This window comes from Xiphophorus maculatus, chromosome 21 (assembly GCF_002775205.1).
Source record: "Xiphophorus maculatus strain JP 163 A chromosome 21, X_maculatus-5.0-male, whole genome shotgun sequence".
NCBI classification, from domain to species: domain Eukaryota; kingdom Metazoa; phylum Chordata; class Actinopteri; order Cyprinodontiformes; family Poeciliidae; genus Xiphophorus; species Xiphophorus maculatus.
This window is the reverse complement of record NC_036463.1, coordinates 10,255,382-10,274,663: the sequence shown is the minus strand read 5'-3', so window position 1 is coordinate 10,274,663 and position 19,282 is coordinate 10,255,382. Positions and strand designations below refer to the sequence as shown.

At 38.3% G+C, this 19,282-nt stretch overlaps 1 protein-coding gene across 2 annotated transcripts in view; it reads left to right on the top strand.

Moving 5' to 3' along the window:
- The window catches only part of ctdspl (CTD small phosphatase like), a 31,801-nt gene continuing 12,519 nt past the window's right edge, over positions 1–19,282 (top strand). The window contains exons 1-2 of one of the 2 annotated variants that reach the window (XM_014468344.2): positions 1–578; positions 18,782–18,948. In XM_014468344.2, the coding sequence (XP_014323830.1) occupies positions 503–578; positions 18,782–18,948 (243 nt within the window). In that variant the 5' untranslated portion in view covers positions 1–502. The remainder of the gene's footprint in view (positions 579–18,781; positions 18,949–19,282) is intronic. The other variant, XM_005797826.3, reaches the window with a different exon arrangement.

Below are 19,282 nucleotides of genomic sequence, written 5' to 3'. Positions count from 1 at the left end.
GCGCGTTGTTGTGGAGCGCAAGGCTGTGGCAGGCAGGAGGACGGTCGCCATCTCTGGGTAAACACTGTAACCATATTACGCAGTTGATATTGTAGTGTGTGGACTGAAGCCGGAGCGCACAGTAGCAGCAGCAGCAGCAGCTACAGCCGCGGCAGAAGGCGGGGGCTATGCTGCCCGCAGCAGCAGCGACCACAGAGGACACATACGGCGGCTTCAGAGCAGGACTGACGCTTTTGTTTGTCTCTTGCACGTCGGAGCTGTCACTTCACGTCTGAAAGCGATCCTTGGTGCGCTTTCATCTTCCCGAACTGTTTTTTTTTTCCTCCCCCTCCAATGTTTTTGAGCGGATGGGACTTGCACGGTTCCAGTGAAATGGGATTTTAATGGTGCACGTAGCAGTAGCCTGTGCACAGCCGGGGGACCGTAGCTGTAGCAGCGCGCCGGGTGATGATCGCCGAAGAATAAAGCGGTGCAGCCCAAAGGTGCGCAACATCTCGTTTCCATGGACAACACGTCCATAATAACACAGGTTGCAAATCCGAAAGAGGAGGAGAGCATCTCATCGAGTCAAGATAAAGGTAAGCCCGTGCAGAAATGTTCATTGACACAATCTGTTCCTTTTTTTTGTTTGTTTTGTTTTTATGGCGTTTGGTTATTTATTTCTGGATTCTGCTGTTTGCACGGCGACAATCGGTGCAGATCTGTTGCCCTCCGTGCAAAGAGGAATCTCCGGACCGCAATAGCAAAACAGTATCGACGTAAAATCCTCCATTGTTTGGGTGAAGCAGGGAAACATTACCCACCAAAACCTGCCTGTTTACCCCCAATTCGGCTGGGAGTGCGCTGTAACTTTGTGATGGCTTTATTTCGTTGCCACCACGCACACATTTAATTTAACTCAATTAAATCATGTGTATTTTTTTCCCCTCAAGTGTGAGGGTTTACTACAGGGGGGCGGGTACAACATTACCTTCTACTTTACACTGCTCACAAATAGATGCCAGCATCAACAGGAGCACAGATCTGCCACTACTATTGGGGAAACTAAGGCAATGAATTGATCGAAATTCACGGGAACATATTGTGCTATGCTACGCCTGTAACCAGGGACGCCCCTAGAAACCTTTCTAAGGGGTGGCCAGATGGTGACCGCTGATAATCTTGAGGCAGCATTGCAAAAGTCATGACAGATGCTAGCTATTTATTTATTTATTTATTTTTAAATAAACCGTAGCTAAATGTGTGCAAATAGGCAAGTGTGGCAAACCATTAAAAACTTAACAGATATTACAGTAAATTCATGAAACATAAATAAGATAAATTGTGCAGCAAGCTGAAATACATCATGAACACCAATAGAGAATTAAATTAATAAGGCAGTGCATGTTCAAATATTTACCATCTGCTGCTGCAGCAAAAAAAGAACATAAGCATCATCAGTTCTCTTATAATATACTCCATAAGGAACAGTCTCTGTATAAACGTCAACCTCCACCTGCATAAAAAACAGCTGAGCAGCTTCTGTGCAGACAACAGAAGCTGAGAGACAGCACTTTTTTTTTCTTCTCCTGTGCAACAATTGTTGTAAAGAGACTGATGGCAGATCCTCCTCATTAGTCAGGGGGTTTCATTAACATTTCAAGTGCATTTATTAGCCAATGGTCATAACAAAACAGTTTTCGAGTAACACAGGTTTACTTAGTGGCCGGTATTCCCTCATTAGCACCCATCCCAGCGAGCCACAGGGTGCTGGGAGGCCAGAGGGACCACAGTGTCCTGCTGTACTCACTGCTCTCCTTGGAGAAAAGGGTCACCTTTTGGTCTCATCCAACCTCTGAGCAGCTCTGACATACAGCATTCTGAATCACTGTAACCCCCCCTAATTAAGACGACATCTCCTTTATGGATCGTAAAGATAAACCAATCAGAATTTTGTGGCCAATTTGAGATAATGGTTTATGCAGCGTTTGTTCTGTGGATCTTTGGATTATTCTGTTTTAGACACAAAAGAATTTAAAAATATAATACGAGACGATTTAAGAGCGCACACAGACACACCACATCCATATACACATATATATTTATGTATTTATGTACACACATCACTTACTTCACTGAATGAAACAGATCACACAGAGAAGGATGTTATGACACTTTTACTTCTGCTAACTATATTGGCATATTATATTTAAGATTAGAATATTACATCAGACCAATAAAAACATTTTTTTAATAGAGAAATGCATGCTTAGTGAAAAAGTTATTTTCAAAAGTGCTTTGGATTTGATAAAATGGCCTCTTCGGGTCACGTATCCCAATTTGCTGAGATGTGCTTATGTGTAACAGATGGAAGATATGAAACAAAGCCTTGCTCTCTCTCACTGTCTTCCAGCATGAGTGACATGTAACAGTATGTCATAGAAAATACATTTTCTCTTTAAAATATATGTATATTTGTGCTTATTATGGCTTCATTATTAAAAAACTTTACTGGTTTTAAAAACAGCTAATTTGATGGGGGGTTGTACTAACAATGTTCTCACTAAAAAGTGCTGCTGTTTCCTGGTAATGCTGAGATAAAATGTGTTCACTGACTGGAAATATTAGGATTTTGGGTCTATTGACCAGTTGGTCCAATGAAAAACACTTTTTATTCCAATCAAAAGCCATGTTCATGGATTGTTTTACTTGAGTAAATAAATTTAAAACTAAATCTAATTTGGCAAAGTTTTTTTGTGTAATCTGTATTCTATTCACAAAATGTTTATTTAGATCTCCAAAAGTCTTGATTTGCTTGCTACCCCATTGTTTCCATTTTTCTTCTCCAAGGAGCTCAATGTAATTAATGTAAATCCACCTAAAACAAACGCCAACAGAGAATGGAGAAGTTTGTGCTATTAAAATGTTTTTTTTTTCTTCTCTTTTTTTAGCTTGTTTAAATTTTTTTTAGCTTATTTTAATTCAGAATTCCCACACTTTGTTCAGAGCATTTGCTCGTTTTGAACAGTGAATCCCAGATGGCATGTGAAATCTGATAATTAATCTGGAGGGATCAAAAACCGGGTTCAGCCGCTGACCAGAGACGACTTAAAACACTGACACACACTGTGCCTACTCGAACGACTGCTATTTCAGATACACATTAATAGCTTCATGATGACTTTCAGTCATGTTGCTGTGCAGAACAAAATGAAAGCCAATTACAAAGATGTGTTTAAAGTTGAGTAATACTAACACCATTAGCAAAAAATAAGAGAAAGATTAAAAAAATGAGAACAATATTAAATACCCTCAAAATAAAAAATAACAAAAATGCATTAAAATCATGACAAATATGAGTCTTTCATTTTAACTAAAAATTAAGTAAATACTGGTTACTTAATTACTTACTTACAGGTTAATATTTGAAAGGAAACTGTTGGTGTATGACATTAAAGCACACCTCAACCTTAAGTTACGTTCAACTACAAACACTCATCTTTGTTCTTATGTCAACTTTAAGACACTGTTGACTCATATAATTCCTAAGGCCTACAGTCAGAACTGTCATACCTCGTTTTAACACACTCTATCTAATACTTAAGTCTATAATTAAGGTGTCCACTGAGGAATGGTGTTATGTAATAACTGGTTGTGTTATGGTACCATGTAATTATACCAAAACATTCAGGTACAGACCTTTTAATTTGGCTTGTGCGTCCCGAGCGAACACAGCTTTTAAAAAAACCCAAAAACATAATACATACCTTGTGGCCTAGCAATGATGTCATTGCCCAATGTGCATGCTCTCCACTTTGTTTATTTGCATATTGGTACGGTAGTATTACAGTGCCAAATACATTTCGTGAAAACATTTCACAAATTGATGCCATATTTATGAAGAAATAAAAACAAACAAACTTTGATTTGAAAAATTGAAATCATTCTGCAATTGTTTTGGAAGTTGGTCCCCTTTGCGGTTTGCCCACTTGTGTGTATGAAATGTACTAGTCCAATACTGGATATGTTGTGCAACAAGTCATTCTGTAAACTCATTTGGAACATTTGTACTCACTATGATAACCACTGATTTAAAGTAATTTTACTATATTCTGCACATCATTCTATCGAATTAAATGTGGTTCCATGTCTTGGATAATCGATATCTGTCAACAGGAGTTGTTCAGTTATATTAGGATGTTCAGATGTGTTAATCTCTCATATATTACCAGAGCACATTGACTCAAATAGGGAGCAAATCTAAAATAATTGTCAAAGGTTTGTCATACTAAGTTTTCAGTAATTAATATACATTTACGTTATAAATGACGCTTGAGATTTTTGTCTATTTGTTTCTCATGATTTGTGAAAATACTAAACTACAATAGTTTAAACTGACTCAACATGAAGGTAGGAAATGGGGGGTATAAATTGGCAAAGGGGGAAACTGACCCATATTTACAATGTCCCTCAAGCTTTTAGCATCCTGTCAGCTTCTGGTCCCCACAACTATCTGAAAACAAACAAACACACCCTCAGTCAATCAGTATAACCGAGGGGAGTTTAGCCAGGGGGCTTCAGGGATGGAGTCCCTGCCCTTCACTTCCCAGCTCTGCCAAAGCTGTCAGCAAACAGCACTCGTTCTGCAGGTTTTCTCTTTGACCTGCCTGCCGTGAGGCCGCAAATGAATACACGCTTTCACACACTGAATATTTCAGAGCATTATACGGCTATTTTTGCTCGACGAATGTGCTACTCATTGGAAGAAGTCATGCCATATAAGACCCACGTTTGAGTTTCTTCTAAACATTTTATTAGGTGCAGATTCAACTTTTCTGTTAAACAGATTTACTTAATCACAAGTGCTTGTGTGGAGCTTGTGGTGGGGCAGTACTTTCCTTCAAAATCATTTATGCATTTCTCCATATTGATCAAATCTACAATGGGACCCAAAATTAGATTTTACTTGAGTCTAAAATAGCTAACTTTATCATAATTTAGCAAACACTCTTCTCAGTGTGCTCACATTTTAAACATAGATTTCAGTGAATCTATGTTCACTGAAATACTGTAGGTAGCCACAGTTTTCATAGTATGATGCAATGAGATGTAATTGCTGGACTAACAAAAAGGGGAGGGGGAGTCATGAGGCGGCTGGCCTCACTCTCACTTAGTAATTCACTCTGGCTTTTCCTAATCTAGCAGTCAAGGCAGGTGTCAATGGACAAGCTATTTACCTTAATCAGATCAGATTAAATCTGACTTTAGCTCTTCACGTTTTAAGGTGTGATATACTGTATGTCAGGCAGGCCGCACAGCGATTTTGAAAGCAGTCTAATGGAGCCATTGCATATTGATCTATTTATTGATGATCTTTTTGAATTTTCTTTAATATTTGTTGCTTACCTGAGAAGACTAAGTCTAATCTGGAGTCTCATGAACAGAAAGCTTCAATCCCACTGTTGTGGCTCTTTGTTATTTGTGAGTTTACTCAGGAGTCTGTGGGAAAAACATTATCCTGGAAATTAAAGCAAAAGCAAATGACTTTCTGAATGGGAAAGTGTAAATTATCCTAAACTGAAATGGTCATTTTACCCTGGGGTTACACCAGCTGCAGATACAGAGTAATATTTTAAATACCAAATAGAATAAAAACCAGATGTTTACATGGTTAAACGATATATACCGTTTCTTCTCATTGTTCGATATAAAACTGAAGAAAACATTTTCTGTTTTACTATGCTTTTAAACAATTTGGGAAAACTTGGATAATTCCATGGCTTTCCATGTTTTTGTTAGCTTAATTCACAAAATTTTAATTCAGTGGAAGCGTGCCTGTGGATAGATTTTAAGGCAAAATATTCCACATAAGTCTTCCTTGTGTGAAAATGGAATACTGAAAAAAAAATCATCAATTAGGAAAAAAAATCAATCAATATATAAAGAAGATATTTGTCAACCTCAACATGTCTGGTTCCTCTTTGAATAAAATTTTCTGATGTCTGAAGGTGCCACATTTATCTTCAATCAAAGTGTGTGCAGGTGTATCAGAAGAGAACACGCTTTGGTGCAAAAATGAGCATATCAGCCTGAAAGCAAAAGTTAAAGTTACGATTCAGCCTGAATCTGGATGGAGTATCATTATCCATGGGGAAAGGTATCTTGGGATGAAAGAGCAGCTAATCAATGGAGAAAGCATTCATTCAAAAGCAGCATTAAAAGCCAGATTATCACTGGCAAATGCACTCAGAGAAAAAGATCCTAATTTTTGAGAACATGTCCTGTGACCTGAGGAACTAAAGGCTGAAGTGTTTGGCCACAAACACTTTGGGTTAAACTTGCAATGCTGAGAATACCATCCCAGCTTTGAAGTACGGAGGTGGCAACATAGTTTTATTTCTTGAGACATTGATCGAAAATTGGCAGAAATTAATCACAAAGGAGTTTAAGGACAATAAAGCATATGTATTAGCATGGCAATAAAGCCCTGACCTCAACCCCTGTCTATATATATAAACATATACATATGCCTTTTTAGTTTTAAGAAAATAATTTTTTAAAATCCTCTGTCATTATTATTATATATTATTTAGCAAATGCAAATATTTGTTACAACCTTAACTAAATTAAAACAGGAAATGTTTAGTCCGATTTAATAACACACAGTGATATTTAAAGGTTGCATCTTTTTATACAGTGTATGTAAATATGTAGTTTCAACTGAGTGTTCAAAAAAGCTCCTTCTTATTTGCTATGAGCCTATATGAGTGAGAAACATGTATGTAACTGGAGAAGAAGCATGGAGGAGCAGCAGATGCTGGGATTTCTGCACACTAATAGCATGTTAAACAATATTATTCCCTCTGACTGCTGGTTAGAAACTATTTGCATTCCCTGGAGAAACAAGGAAAGAAAAACACTGAAGCTGTAATTATATATTAATCTTGAAAAAGCCTCTGATTTCACGCGCAATTGGTTTTTGAGGTTATTCCTGGAACCCAACGCTGCACATTACTAAAGTGTTTATGATGAGGGGACCACACCTGCAGAAGAGTGAGCAGCTCTGCTAAGTGGGGAGAGTTACTGTGAGTTTTGGCTGTTTCTGAATCTCTGGCACAACTTGGCAGTCTCCTGTGTACTGCACTCCGTGGCCACGGCCAGCCTCAAAGTGTTGGGGAGCTTGTGCTCGGTTAGAGGCTTTGCCATCCTCTGGGAATCGCATTGGACTGTGGTGTGCATACAGTAAAGTCAATATTCGGTGCAGCATTTTGAATGAGGGGACGAGGAGAAAAAAAAAGTTGAACTCGGTACCCTGAGGTTCAGGTCCTTATTACCAATTTATAAACTCCTTTCATCCAGAGCAGCTCAGAAAAGCTGATTATATTTACCTCTGGGGAAGAGTTTTAGAGTGGTAGACATTTCCTGAGACAACTTTATTTCTCTAGTCCAGTTCCAATTTGGGCAGCTCAGGGTAACCAGTTGCACTCAGGTACTAACTTCTTACAGACAACCAATCAATTAATCTGAAAATGGTAAACCAAGCCATGGCCATCCAAAATCCTGACTTGGCAAAAGAGGGTATTAGTCAGTGAAGTAGCTGAGAGGCCAACAGTAACTCTAGAGGAGCAGGAAAGATCCACAGCTCAGGTGTGAGAATCTCTTGACATTTGTCATCCACTCAACAAATCTGACCGCTATGGATGACACAGAAGGAAGTTACTTTCACAAGAGAGTTGTGTTGTACAACATTGTAACATTGTATACTTATTTAAAGGAAATTTATTATTATTATTATTATCATCATTATTTTTTATTAATATTATATCCCTAGCATAATGGCTTTCTACTTTATCTGTTTATGTACAGCCACTCTGATCCAACACTCTCTATGATGGCAACCAGTACCCCACTTACTGTGTGGGTTACACAGTAAGTGTACCCCACACTTACTGTGTTTTTTGCTCATTCAATTTAACGCTGCTTATTTGGAATCTTTGTAGTTAAAGCCCATTGTGTAGAAACACATTTGGGGGTGGAGAATTTCCTGTCAGACTGTGGGGTCCCAGAAACGACACATAAAAATACTTGTAAAAAGCGCACGCTGGGCCTGTGTGACCCTACCAGTGTGACCCCATCTCTTCCAACTGTGGGAGAGTTAAAGACTGGCAAATATGGTTTTGCAAATTTTCCTGCACAATTTTTTTCTGGTCTACCCCATAGAATCCCGATAAAATGCATTGACGTTTGTGTGAGGCATAAAAGTATTTGTAGGACATTTGAAATTTGAGTTATCTCTTTTGGGTCTATTTAGTGTAACTTCTTCAGTGTGCCTAATATTTTTGCTTTGTAAAGCACAATTACAAGTTAAGCTGGAGTTTATCTAATGTATTTTCATTCTTCCATCTGAAACTGTTAATTATATAAAAAGGCAAGGAGTTATAATTAGTTGTGTTAGGACAGAATGCATTAGAAATATGTAAGATACATGATTACATCTGCTCACAATAAATATTCAGGAAAGCAGTTAATATGAGGCATCCTTTATATCTAAAACTTGTCAGACTTTGCAAAGAAGCAGCTACTCTCCAGCTCATCCTGTAAAAATCCACTGGGGAAAACAGTGTGGGCCGTATCTTTCCTCACTCCTACACTGGATGACTATTAAGACTTAAACCATATGCTACAGGAAGTCCACATGGTCTTGCTCACAAGTTCCAGGCTAGCTTCCAGTTTAGAGCGCAATTTCATAAATATTGTCTTGTTGAGATCCTGTATCCACGTCAACCAGAGCCTGATAATCCAGACGCTCCATGTGCAACAGAAATGTAAATGAACCTGGACATAGCCTATGAAATATAGAAATGAAAATTAAAACACAGATTTAGAAAAGTGGTGTGTGCATTTGCATTTATTGATACTCTGAAGCAGCTAATCGAGACCCAGTGAAATTAGTTGGCTTCAGAAGCCGACTTACTGTTGAAAGAAAGTCTAAAAAGTAATTTTTTACAGTTTGCCACAAGCATTTTTTTTTCTGTGAAAAATGTAAAATATTTATTCTTTGTTTTCCATTTCAAAGTCATTTGTGTTGGTACATCACATAAAGTCTTAAGAAGATACATTGAATTTTGTGGTCTTATTTGACAAAATACTCTTAAAATGTGTTGAACTCAATATTTCTTTGTAGCGTCTATTCTTGGACGTTTTTCTGCAGGACAGGGTTTGGGGTTTTTTACCGGGTCTATTTTTATGTCCGTTTAGATTGGATATGATTATTTGACAGCATTGTTGGCCAATTTCATGATTGAATTGGGCCCCCAGTGCAGCAAAAATGCTGATATTGTTTGTTTTGAGGAAAAATTCTTGCAAATGAGAATTACTGATGATTTCAACTACATAATAACATTTGGCTTTATATAAATACTTGTGCTGACAGATATAGTTGCTTTTGATCCATCAAAATTCAGACTTCTCATTAACTCTGACATTCTTGTTCTGCTAGAGCATGCTTGTGATGCCTTTATTTAAATGCCTGGTATTGTTGTTGACTTGCATCATACTCCGTTTGGAGCCAAGGAACCGTCTGCTGCAGGCTGCTTTTCTCCACTTCAAAGATTGTTTATCGCCACAAGCTCCTCTTAATTCGGCATCCGTTCAGCCAAACGAACGTAGTCATAACAGATCAATACAGTCGGAAAAGGAGGCAGAGGTCAAGAGTGAGGATGCGTGTGAATGTCAAGAAGAAAGAGCAGGAGAAAGTGCTTGGGTTTCTGTGACATGGGAACGGTTTTTCTGCATATTTTGCCCTCTACTGCTTGGCATTTATCATCACTAATTGGCTATCCTAAACAGAGATCGTGTTTTCTTCTCAACGATTTTCCGTCACACCTCCTGAATTATGCGGCATAGCAGTTTGTGTAATATTTGACAGAAGAGCATGACATTTTTTGAACAATACAATAACTAGACATTTGCATGCAGGACTGGGGGTTATAACATATACAAGGAAGACCTCTTCTCATCCTCCAGAGGTAAAGGTGAACTCTGTTTAACTGTGAATCTCAGGGGCCCCTAAGTAGGACATGGCTGTGTGTGAAAATGAAGAGATGAATGCCTTTCAGAAAGAAGAGGCATGGGAAACATGCTCACGCCAACACTCACACACAGACACAAATAGATGACCTACTTGTTTACTTCCCTTCCATCCATAACAAGCAGGCATTTAATGTGCAAAAAAAGAAAGAAATTTACAGCAAGAAATACAATTTGACGTTTCAGTGCCTACTCAATCATGAGTGGGCTTTCCTGAGAACAAAACTGAAAGCTGTTCGGGTTTCAGAAGAGCAAGGCTTAGCAACATTTAATCAGTTCGTAATGACTTGTCCCTGCAGAGGAGCTTCCAAAAGTTGGAAAAAAGAACGCTGATGACGTCTTAGTGTTATCGGATCGAGCTTGGTCTGAAGATTCAGCATTTTCTCCTCAATTAGATCCTTCTTGTTTAAACACAAAGACAGCTGTGAATGAAAAGTCAATTTTCCTCTGAGCAGCAGACACAGTTCCAACATCAGGACTATATAGAGCCCTCATCTAGACCTGGATATGTCCAACAAGTTTCATCCTTTTACCTAATTTTACTAAATAATGCAAACTCCTGAAAAATTTTTAAATACTCACTGTTCAAAAAGATGCAACTTTCTTTTTAGAGCCCGTCTAATAATTGGTGTGAATAACATTTCTGTTCAAATAAAATAAAAATCCTACCTTCTAAATGAGATGACATTAGATTAGAATGAGTATAAAGATTGTCTAAAAGGGCAGCTTAAAAAAGTGCCACTTTAAGCTCCCTTCAGTCCATTACCTGTGTTCGTTACTGATGTTAAAGTTGCATCAAAAACTCGCTTGAACATGCATGAGGCCTGAAGATGTGGCTTTATTCACCTCTGACATTATTTTTACTTCTGCTTGTTGTTTATCATCAGATAGGCAAAGGGGATTTCCCGTTAGTCACTAAGCATTTGGCTTGTAGAGAACAGCTGTTGAGGTGAATATTAAAAATAGATAAATAACAAGCTTCAGACAGTCCTCTCATACAGCGCGAGCAGTGATTGGGACTACTGAGACTATTCTGTTGTGCAGCGCTTACAGAATAGTCAGATCTTCCTCATTATTTTTCCCCCCTCAGCTCTCTCTGACTTTGTCCCCGCCGTTTTTTGTCATCTTCATCAGCAGAGAGAGAGAAAGGCAGCAGAGCTCATCCTCCAGGAGCTGCAGGCAGGCTGGCTCTGTCACTGCTGCTCCTACAGATGGAAAACCAGGGGCAGACCCACCTGCATCTGCTCCGAAGCCCAACTAAATCATTTATATGTTGAAGTCACAGCAAACCACCATATTCAAATTGTTTATGGCGTAATGTGACTTGCATAAGGGAGTGTGGGATGAATATATATATATATATATATATATATATATATATATATATATATATATGACTCTTCCTGGGAAAGTTTGGAAGTAAATCCAGAAGGCCAGTTGAGGGTCAGTGAGTTTGACAGAAAAAGGCATGTGGACAGAGTGTACCTCCACACACTGTAATTTCCAGCCTCAGCTGTCTGTGTGGGAAAGTACAGTGGCTTATTGGGAGTTAATTTTATCATACTGAGCTATTATTGCCTTGATGGCCTCGTACATATCCCACTGTGGACTCTGGTGAGAACACACAGTGTGACACAAACAACTGTCACTCAGCTTTTTTGTGTGTGTCCGCTGCGTTTGTGTGTGTGTTTAAGTGCATTGTGAAGCAGCTGCTGTTTGGAGTAAATATTGTTTCATAAGCAGAGCAATTATAACTGTCGTCACCCCTCTTGGCGGGAATTTCTCTCCGGTAAAATAAACAAGATTTTTTTTTTTTTTTTTTTAACGATCAACAGCAGAGCTTGCTTTAATGAGGTTCTTGAGAAGAACTGTAACAGTTTGTTGAGTATTGAGGCAGAAATTCACATTCTCTTTTTAATTTACATGTAGATTGCTGCCAAGCGTGTTTTTTATTATTATTTGACAGGCAAAAGAAGATCCTAGAAACAATTCTGCCACCTTTGAAGATTAATTCACTTCTTGGATCTGTTTAAAAGATTGTAGAAGAATCTACTGAACTAATTTCAGGAACATTTGGCAGAGAGTTGGAAAATGGCTGGAGCCCAGTCAACCCTTATTACCGTGTACAGATGAATGGACATTTGTGAAAGAAATTCAAGTTAAATATAAATTGTGGAAAATCTTAGATATTGTCATTTTTGTTCCCATCAGAGGCAATGGCACTTCCATTCCAATCACACTGTCACCAATATATTGTGTCAAAAATAACAGCAGTGAATGGCAGTAGTTAAAAGTCGCACTTTTCTATTCACAATCAGCAAGGTGTTTTCCTGTCTTGTGACCACTTTAGCTTGGGCAGTGTTTATGTTTAAAGGAAAAATAACATGATGTTGGAGCCATTTTTGACTTTCCCATAAGATGGTGTTGTGGTACAGTGATTTTGTATCTAGACAGTCCGGTATTTATCCCAAGTGTCACTTTAAGAGGCTGAGAGTTTCTTTTATCCATATGACTTTGTGTGATAAAGTGACTGAAATGATATTTAGTTTGGATGTTTTGGAACAATACATTGCTTGGCATATTCAATTTAAGTTGTTTTTGGGGGATTTTTATTGCTTACTGGGCCAAGAACACAAGAAGACAAAGTGTAATAAAGTTAGGTGCTTATCCACATGGCACTCAGTTTATCTTTATCTCTGCTTGTACAGAACAGTGGCAGTGATTGGAAACAGCTAAGGGTAAAGGCCAAGACCCACCATGTCCGCTTTGGCATAGGATCCGACAGAAAATTTGGTTGGATGATGTACACATCAATTGCAACACATTAAAGTTAATGGGGCTTTGCAGACCGCAAGCGACTCCCTGCGACTGCGTCTCCGATTGTCCGACCAAGACAGACCTCGGGTTTATTTTGGTCATAACTCTGCACCAATTTGACCCTGTATGATCGAACGCAAACAGTGTACCTAAACTCTCACTTTGCTCCCCACACTCACTCCGTGTTTTTTATTGTGAAGGTTCAACTGTGCTGAAGTAGTGTGAAAAACATTATGCTCACAAACAACACTTGTACTTGTACTGCTGACTCCTCTAGTGCTACCTGTCCTGACCGTGGCATAAACTTCATTGTGTGCTTGTCACTCAGCCTAGGATTTTTCTGTTGAAGTCAAGATTGAAGCTAATTGTTTAGCAATGTAAAAGACTGTTCGAAGTGGAGGAGAAATCCTTCGTCTTCATCTAACAGAAAGGTTAGCAAGCACTTTGGGGATAGTCAAGGCGCTCACTCTGTCCTTGTCTGTGTTCCCAGTTCTAACACATCTTTTAGCATATTTTCCAGCAAAAACATTTTCAGTTTAAAACCATAGGCATTCACAACACATCTTGTTTCATACATGGTAATACACTTTTAGAGTTGCATGGCTCCAATGGCTGTTTTTGCATGAGAAAAGGTTTGCTTAGTAGTACTTCTGATACTTAAGGATTGTGATATATTTATTCTTTAAAAAAAGTATGAATTTTTAAATTATATATATATATATATATATATATACTACAATTTGCATTTAAAAACAAAACTTTGCTAGATTTATTTTGTAAAACACTCACAAAAATTATACACTCCATGAAATATTTAGTGAAGTTGAGAAATTATTAAGGCAGCACTTTTTCAGGCAGCATTTTTTTTTAAATCGCCAGGATATGTATGTTGCAATACAGTGTAACTCCTGCAAATTCTGAGATATAAACTACTTATTATCCCTCTCCAGTACGTAGATATTGTATCCCTGTCAAGGTTCCATCTGTGGTATTACTCTGCTGACAACTTGCACAGAGGAGTTTCCTCTTTTAGGTAATGGCAGCCAGAGAAGGAAACAACTTCATCTTCTCACACTGTCTCCATTGTCAGCCCAATACATTAGATAAAGTAAAAGCAAATGGTGAACAACCTGTATATCTACGTGTGTGTGTTTGTAGTGTGTTGGGTCTGTTGTTGCTGTCGAATAAGTATTTTATCTTGGACGTTCTTACGTAAGATGTAGACAGCTGGTTCCACTTTCAAAGCAAAGGAGGGAGGCGCCAGATATCCTGTGAAATCGCGCCCACCGCCTTTGGTGATGGCAGAGTTTCATCATGTCGTTTTAAGTTTTGTGGTTGTTGAATTCATAATCTGAAGGTGTTTTGTGAGTTAAGCAGAGAGACAGCACAGAAATCCCTCTGGCTTGTTTTATCTCACTGTAAGCAGGACTTTGCTGTGCCATTTAAAACCAGTCTGTTTTTCCACTTGAATTATTAAAGATGCATGTTCACATAGACAGTTCTCATGTTTACCTTCATACCCCCTCAGGACCTGTAGTCTTTATCCACCTGGATGATCTCTAAGGGCTATTAGAGGATTGCTTAAGGTCTGACATATACGCCAATGTGTTTAAGCAAGAATAAATCTGCCTGCAATAAACACTTTTTGTCATTTTTGTTTGTCAGGGTTTTCTATTTTACAATATCAAAAGTTAGACTTTGATTTGTCGTTAGATTTGAATGGTTTGTAGTCGAAGTAAAACCTAAAGTTTAATTATGATTACATTTTAAATCTAAAGAGCTGAACGGAATGTTTTTGGGTGAAACAAGACAGCATGTTAAGATGAATAGATATTTAATTTAATTTATTTAAACCTGAAATAAGTTGTTGTTGTTTTAAAAAATGTCGTCAGATCTCAGATAAGTGCCAGGAAATGATTTTAAAGTAACTAGATAAAAAAAAAAAAGTAGTTATAATCACTTTTAAGATTGGAAAAGCTTAAAGATTTTCAAAAACATTTGTTCTGGTAACCAAAACTAAGTAAAAGTAAAGTAACAGCTCCGAACTGCAAAGACTTCGCAAGATTATTGTTTGGCTAAAATGCTTTTCATTGAGTTTTTCATTATGCCACCAAAAAAAAGATTGTGTCCACACTAAATCTGATGCTGCTTTCCCTTTGTGTTGCACAACGATAAAAAGTCTGTCCAGTAAGTTGCTTGCGTTGTCGTCTTTGAACAACTTTTTCAACTTTTCAGCTTTTAACGGAGGATCCAGTTATTTTATGGTGAATTTGTCATATATAATGCCTATGGTTAGCTGATTAATGATAAATACCATGTTGGATGTTTTCAAATGCAAAGCGTTGTAAGGTTGAAGAGCAAAACACGCAGAAAAGGCCGATAAGATCAGTAGCTATAGATCAAGTTCAGCTTTGAGAAAAGCTTCTAAAGCTGTCAGGCGTTGAGTGAGTTACCATCTGTATTTCCGTGCATTTAAAGCAGGATGAGTGGATTCCACCTTTTAAAGTCTTGAGTGAAGCGTCGGATCTTATTCTTGGAGTCTGGCAATATTCCACACTGTGGGTCATGGGGTGATTATCTCTTCCTGTCAGGAATGCTGAGAATTTCCTGCGTTTTCTCCCTCTTCCGGCCTTGTTTCTGACTGCGCCTGAACATGTGACAGAAAGCCCGGGCCCTGCACACTTTGATTGACTAGTGCACTTTCTGTTGTTGTTACCTGATCTTCAGCAGTAGCATTGATACACACGCCAGCTCTTAAAGCACTTTACACAGCTCTTACATCAAGAAAGGAGGCATTGAGGGTCATGACGTTTACTCAGTGGACAAATACAGTAATACGCACCTGCTCTAAAGATCTCTACATCTGCGGACATAAAAATAATTTTCATGCACTGGCCTTTCAGTGTTACTAGCCGTACCTGTTGTCAACAGAACAATGAACCACACAGTTATTCCTAGAAGCATGAGTGCTCTTTTAGTTCTTTTCTTTGAACTGGCTCAAAGTCGTTTTTGTTGTTATAGTCTGTTCAATGCCTCTGCACTTTATGGCAAATGGAAAACCTTTAACTCTCTGCAGTTATTTTCAGACCTCATGAAAGCGGACCTAGCTTCAGACACATTTTTGGCCATTGAAAGAAACATTACTGTCATAAATCAGTCTTTGTAGTATGCGGTTTGTTGACCATCCATACGGTTTTCCCGATGGATGCATCTGTGTGCCTTGACTCAGTCGCCAGAAGCAGTCAACTCTCAGCTATGTTGTTTGTGTCCCTAGGAGAAAGGAGAGCTGTGTTTGCGTAGGATGGTGGTTTGGGAGGGGGGTGGAGTAAGAATCAGACCCAAGTATAGGCTACTTCACCACAGTTATTCTCCCCTCCCATCTTGCACCCTTCGGTCCCCCTCTCTGCCTCCCTCTTTGCTCTTTTCCCCTTTTTTCACTCCCACCTGTTTTGTTCAGGCAGTTGGTCTGGGCAACAGAACTGGGAGAGAAAACTGTCCCAAAATAGAGAATAAAACAATGACGCAAAACACTGCGATCATAGTTTTAGAATCAGGGCTGATGCATAGTTTAATCTAGTGTTTTGCTCATGTTTGCAGTGTTAGCATTGGTGTTTTGCCAACCTTACAAATCTGGACATCACAGATCATCCACATAGCTCTAATAGATCTGGTCCTGAATACTTGAAATGTAACCTCCCTCCATATTTAATGAAGCTTTACCAGTGATTGACCACATTTTTCAGTTTAATTTACATTAAACTGTATGTTCTTGACTGTAAACATAAGCAGTGTCTGCATTTGTCCTTGTCTATATTCCTATGACTTTATTTCATGCCTCATCCTTTAAAAGCTCTGTTCTTTATACGAAAGTCATTCTACCTTCATTTTATCATTGCTAGGCTACCAAAGTGCCACTTGATTGGGACTTTAATGAGGATTGAAGAAGAGCTGGAGTGAGTTTGGACTACAAAGACAGAGAGAACAAAGAAAATGAACTGCAGACAGCCCGTCAGATCTAGTAGGAAGTAGCCTTAGGACAGTTTTAGGCATCGTTCTGCAGCCATAGCATGCACAGTTAACTGTGCGGCGTGTGACACACAGATGCATTAATAAGACAGCAGCAAACATGGATGCTGAGTGATGGCAGCTTTAAGGCACAGAAATGACTCCTGCTTTACTCAGTCAGTCCTCACTTCACAGTCCTACCTCAGGATTTCCATTTCTACAGCCGGTGTCTTGCATAAGTTGTCCTTCAGAGACACAATACTAGAAAGAAATTATTGCAAAATGATGGGCAGATGATTTCTGTAATAACACACAAGGACAGTGATCATTGGAGAATTTTTTAAAAGTACATATTTACAAACTAGATTGAAATAGCTGTGCGTTTCCATTTATGGACTAAAACTGTGAATATTTTTTGTTTAGAACATGCTGTAACAAAAGAATAGTAAGTAAATGCATTACAGTAATTCTATTTGAAAAAGATTTGCTATGTAGTTGTTAGTTTTGCAAATCCATTTGATTTGGTATGGCCATCTGTATTTACTCAGTTGTATTGTAATATGAGAGGGGTCGGTTACATAATAGCTGTTTTTCTTGTCTCTGCTCCCTTTTTACTCATGAAATTTAGTTTTTTTTTGCTTCAATTCAAATTTTGGGGGTGAATATCAGTAGATATGCACTAAAATGAAATAAGAGAACAAAGAAATACAAACTGTGTTGTAATACAAACTGTTTTGTGATACAAACTGAAATATATTTCTTAACAATTTCACAAACAGATAACATTTGCATTAGATTGCATCCAGATATACGTACGCTTATTCTTATAGCAAATTTTAACCGGTTCACAGATCTTTCCAGTCTGTTTCTGCTCAGGGTAAAAATAGGCTGTGGCTTTGGAGACAGAGGTGGAGGAGATGAACCCACAACTATGTATGTATCATATTCAGTAAATTAAAATATGAACAGTATTTCCGATGAGGCTTGTTTGTCTTGTTTCATCAACCATAAGTAAAAAACAAAACATCATTATTAACAGAAATAAAGGCTTAAAAAGATCCGTCTCAGCTAAAAAGAATTAAGAGCAGATGAGAAACAGTTACTGCCCTTTATCAGTCTGGAAATGATAACAAAGCAATTTCTTAGGTTCTGGGAATCCAGCAAACTAAACTAAGAACATTTATTGGAAAAATTAAGAAAACATGGGTCAGAAATTTTCCTAAGAGAGGTTAGTCAGCAACAAATTACTCCTACAGTAAATCAACTACTCATCCAAGAAGTTCTAAAAGAAAAGTTATAAAGTGTTAGACCTCACTTTCCTCAGTTTAGATCAGAGTTCATGGTTCAAAAGTTGGAAAGAGACTAGGCAGAAATGGTAAATTCCAAGGTGAAAAATCATTTCTGACCAAACATACTTCAAATCCCTTTTCACATTCATCAAATGAAGCTTTGGGATAATCCCCAGGTCCTTTGGGCAAATATTCTGTTGACTGACACAAGTAATTTTTTGTGGAACGTGTTCAGTGGGTGATGCTGAAAACGAACATCATTCTTACAGACAAACATGATAGCTGGTAGTATGCTTTGTGTTGACAGTAGGAAGAGGACAAATACTTTTCACATTACTGTAGAGTGGACAGAAAGGTTAGAAAATATTTATACCACATTGTTTCTAGACTAAACTGATCAAACTATGTTCTGACTGTTTTTCCAGTCAGAACATAGTACATGTAAGTACTATGTACTTACATAGTACACTTACATATGTACTATGTAAGTGTTCTTACATAGTACATACTTCATTCTTTCTCAATTGTCCCAGATAAACTGTATGTAGCGTGATAGCGGTCTGATTAACAGTGTTGTTTCTCTCTATGGTTGTCTCCTCCAGTCTCCCAGTCCAACAGCAGCCTAAAGAAGCACCGAAGTAGGAGCATTTTTAGTCCTTTCTTTTGCTGCTTCCGCAACTACAATGACTACCATGTGGAGCCACCGCCCGCCAACAACAAGACACTTTCTCTGCCCCCTCCTCCAGAGGAGAATGGCAGTCCTCCTAAGGTAAAGCTCATGTTTTGCTTTTATTGTTGGCCAGTGTCCAAATTACATACCATTAACATTCAGAAGACCAAACAGACCTTCAGAGAGTTAGTTAATGTTTTATGACAGGAGTCTGAGTTTAACTGTAGAGCCAAATAACTTTTGTTTGGTTTCGTTACAAAAAGTTTGTTGGAATTTGCCTTCTCTTGCTGGGGCCTTGAGCAGAGGCGCTCTACTGCCTCTCTGAGCTCTCTCTCCGCAAATTTTTCCAGCTGCTGCAAACCCATTGAACCCAGAGGTTGTTTACCGTCCGCTGCTTAAAAAATACGGGCTACTTTCCCATCATGCATTCTTC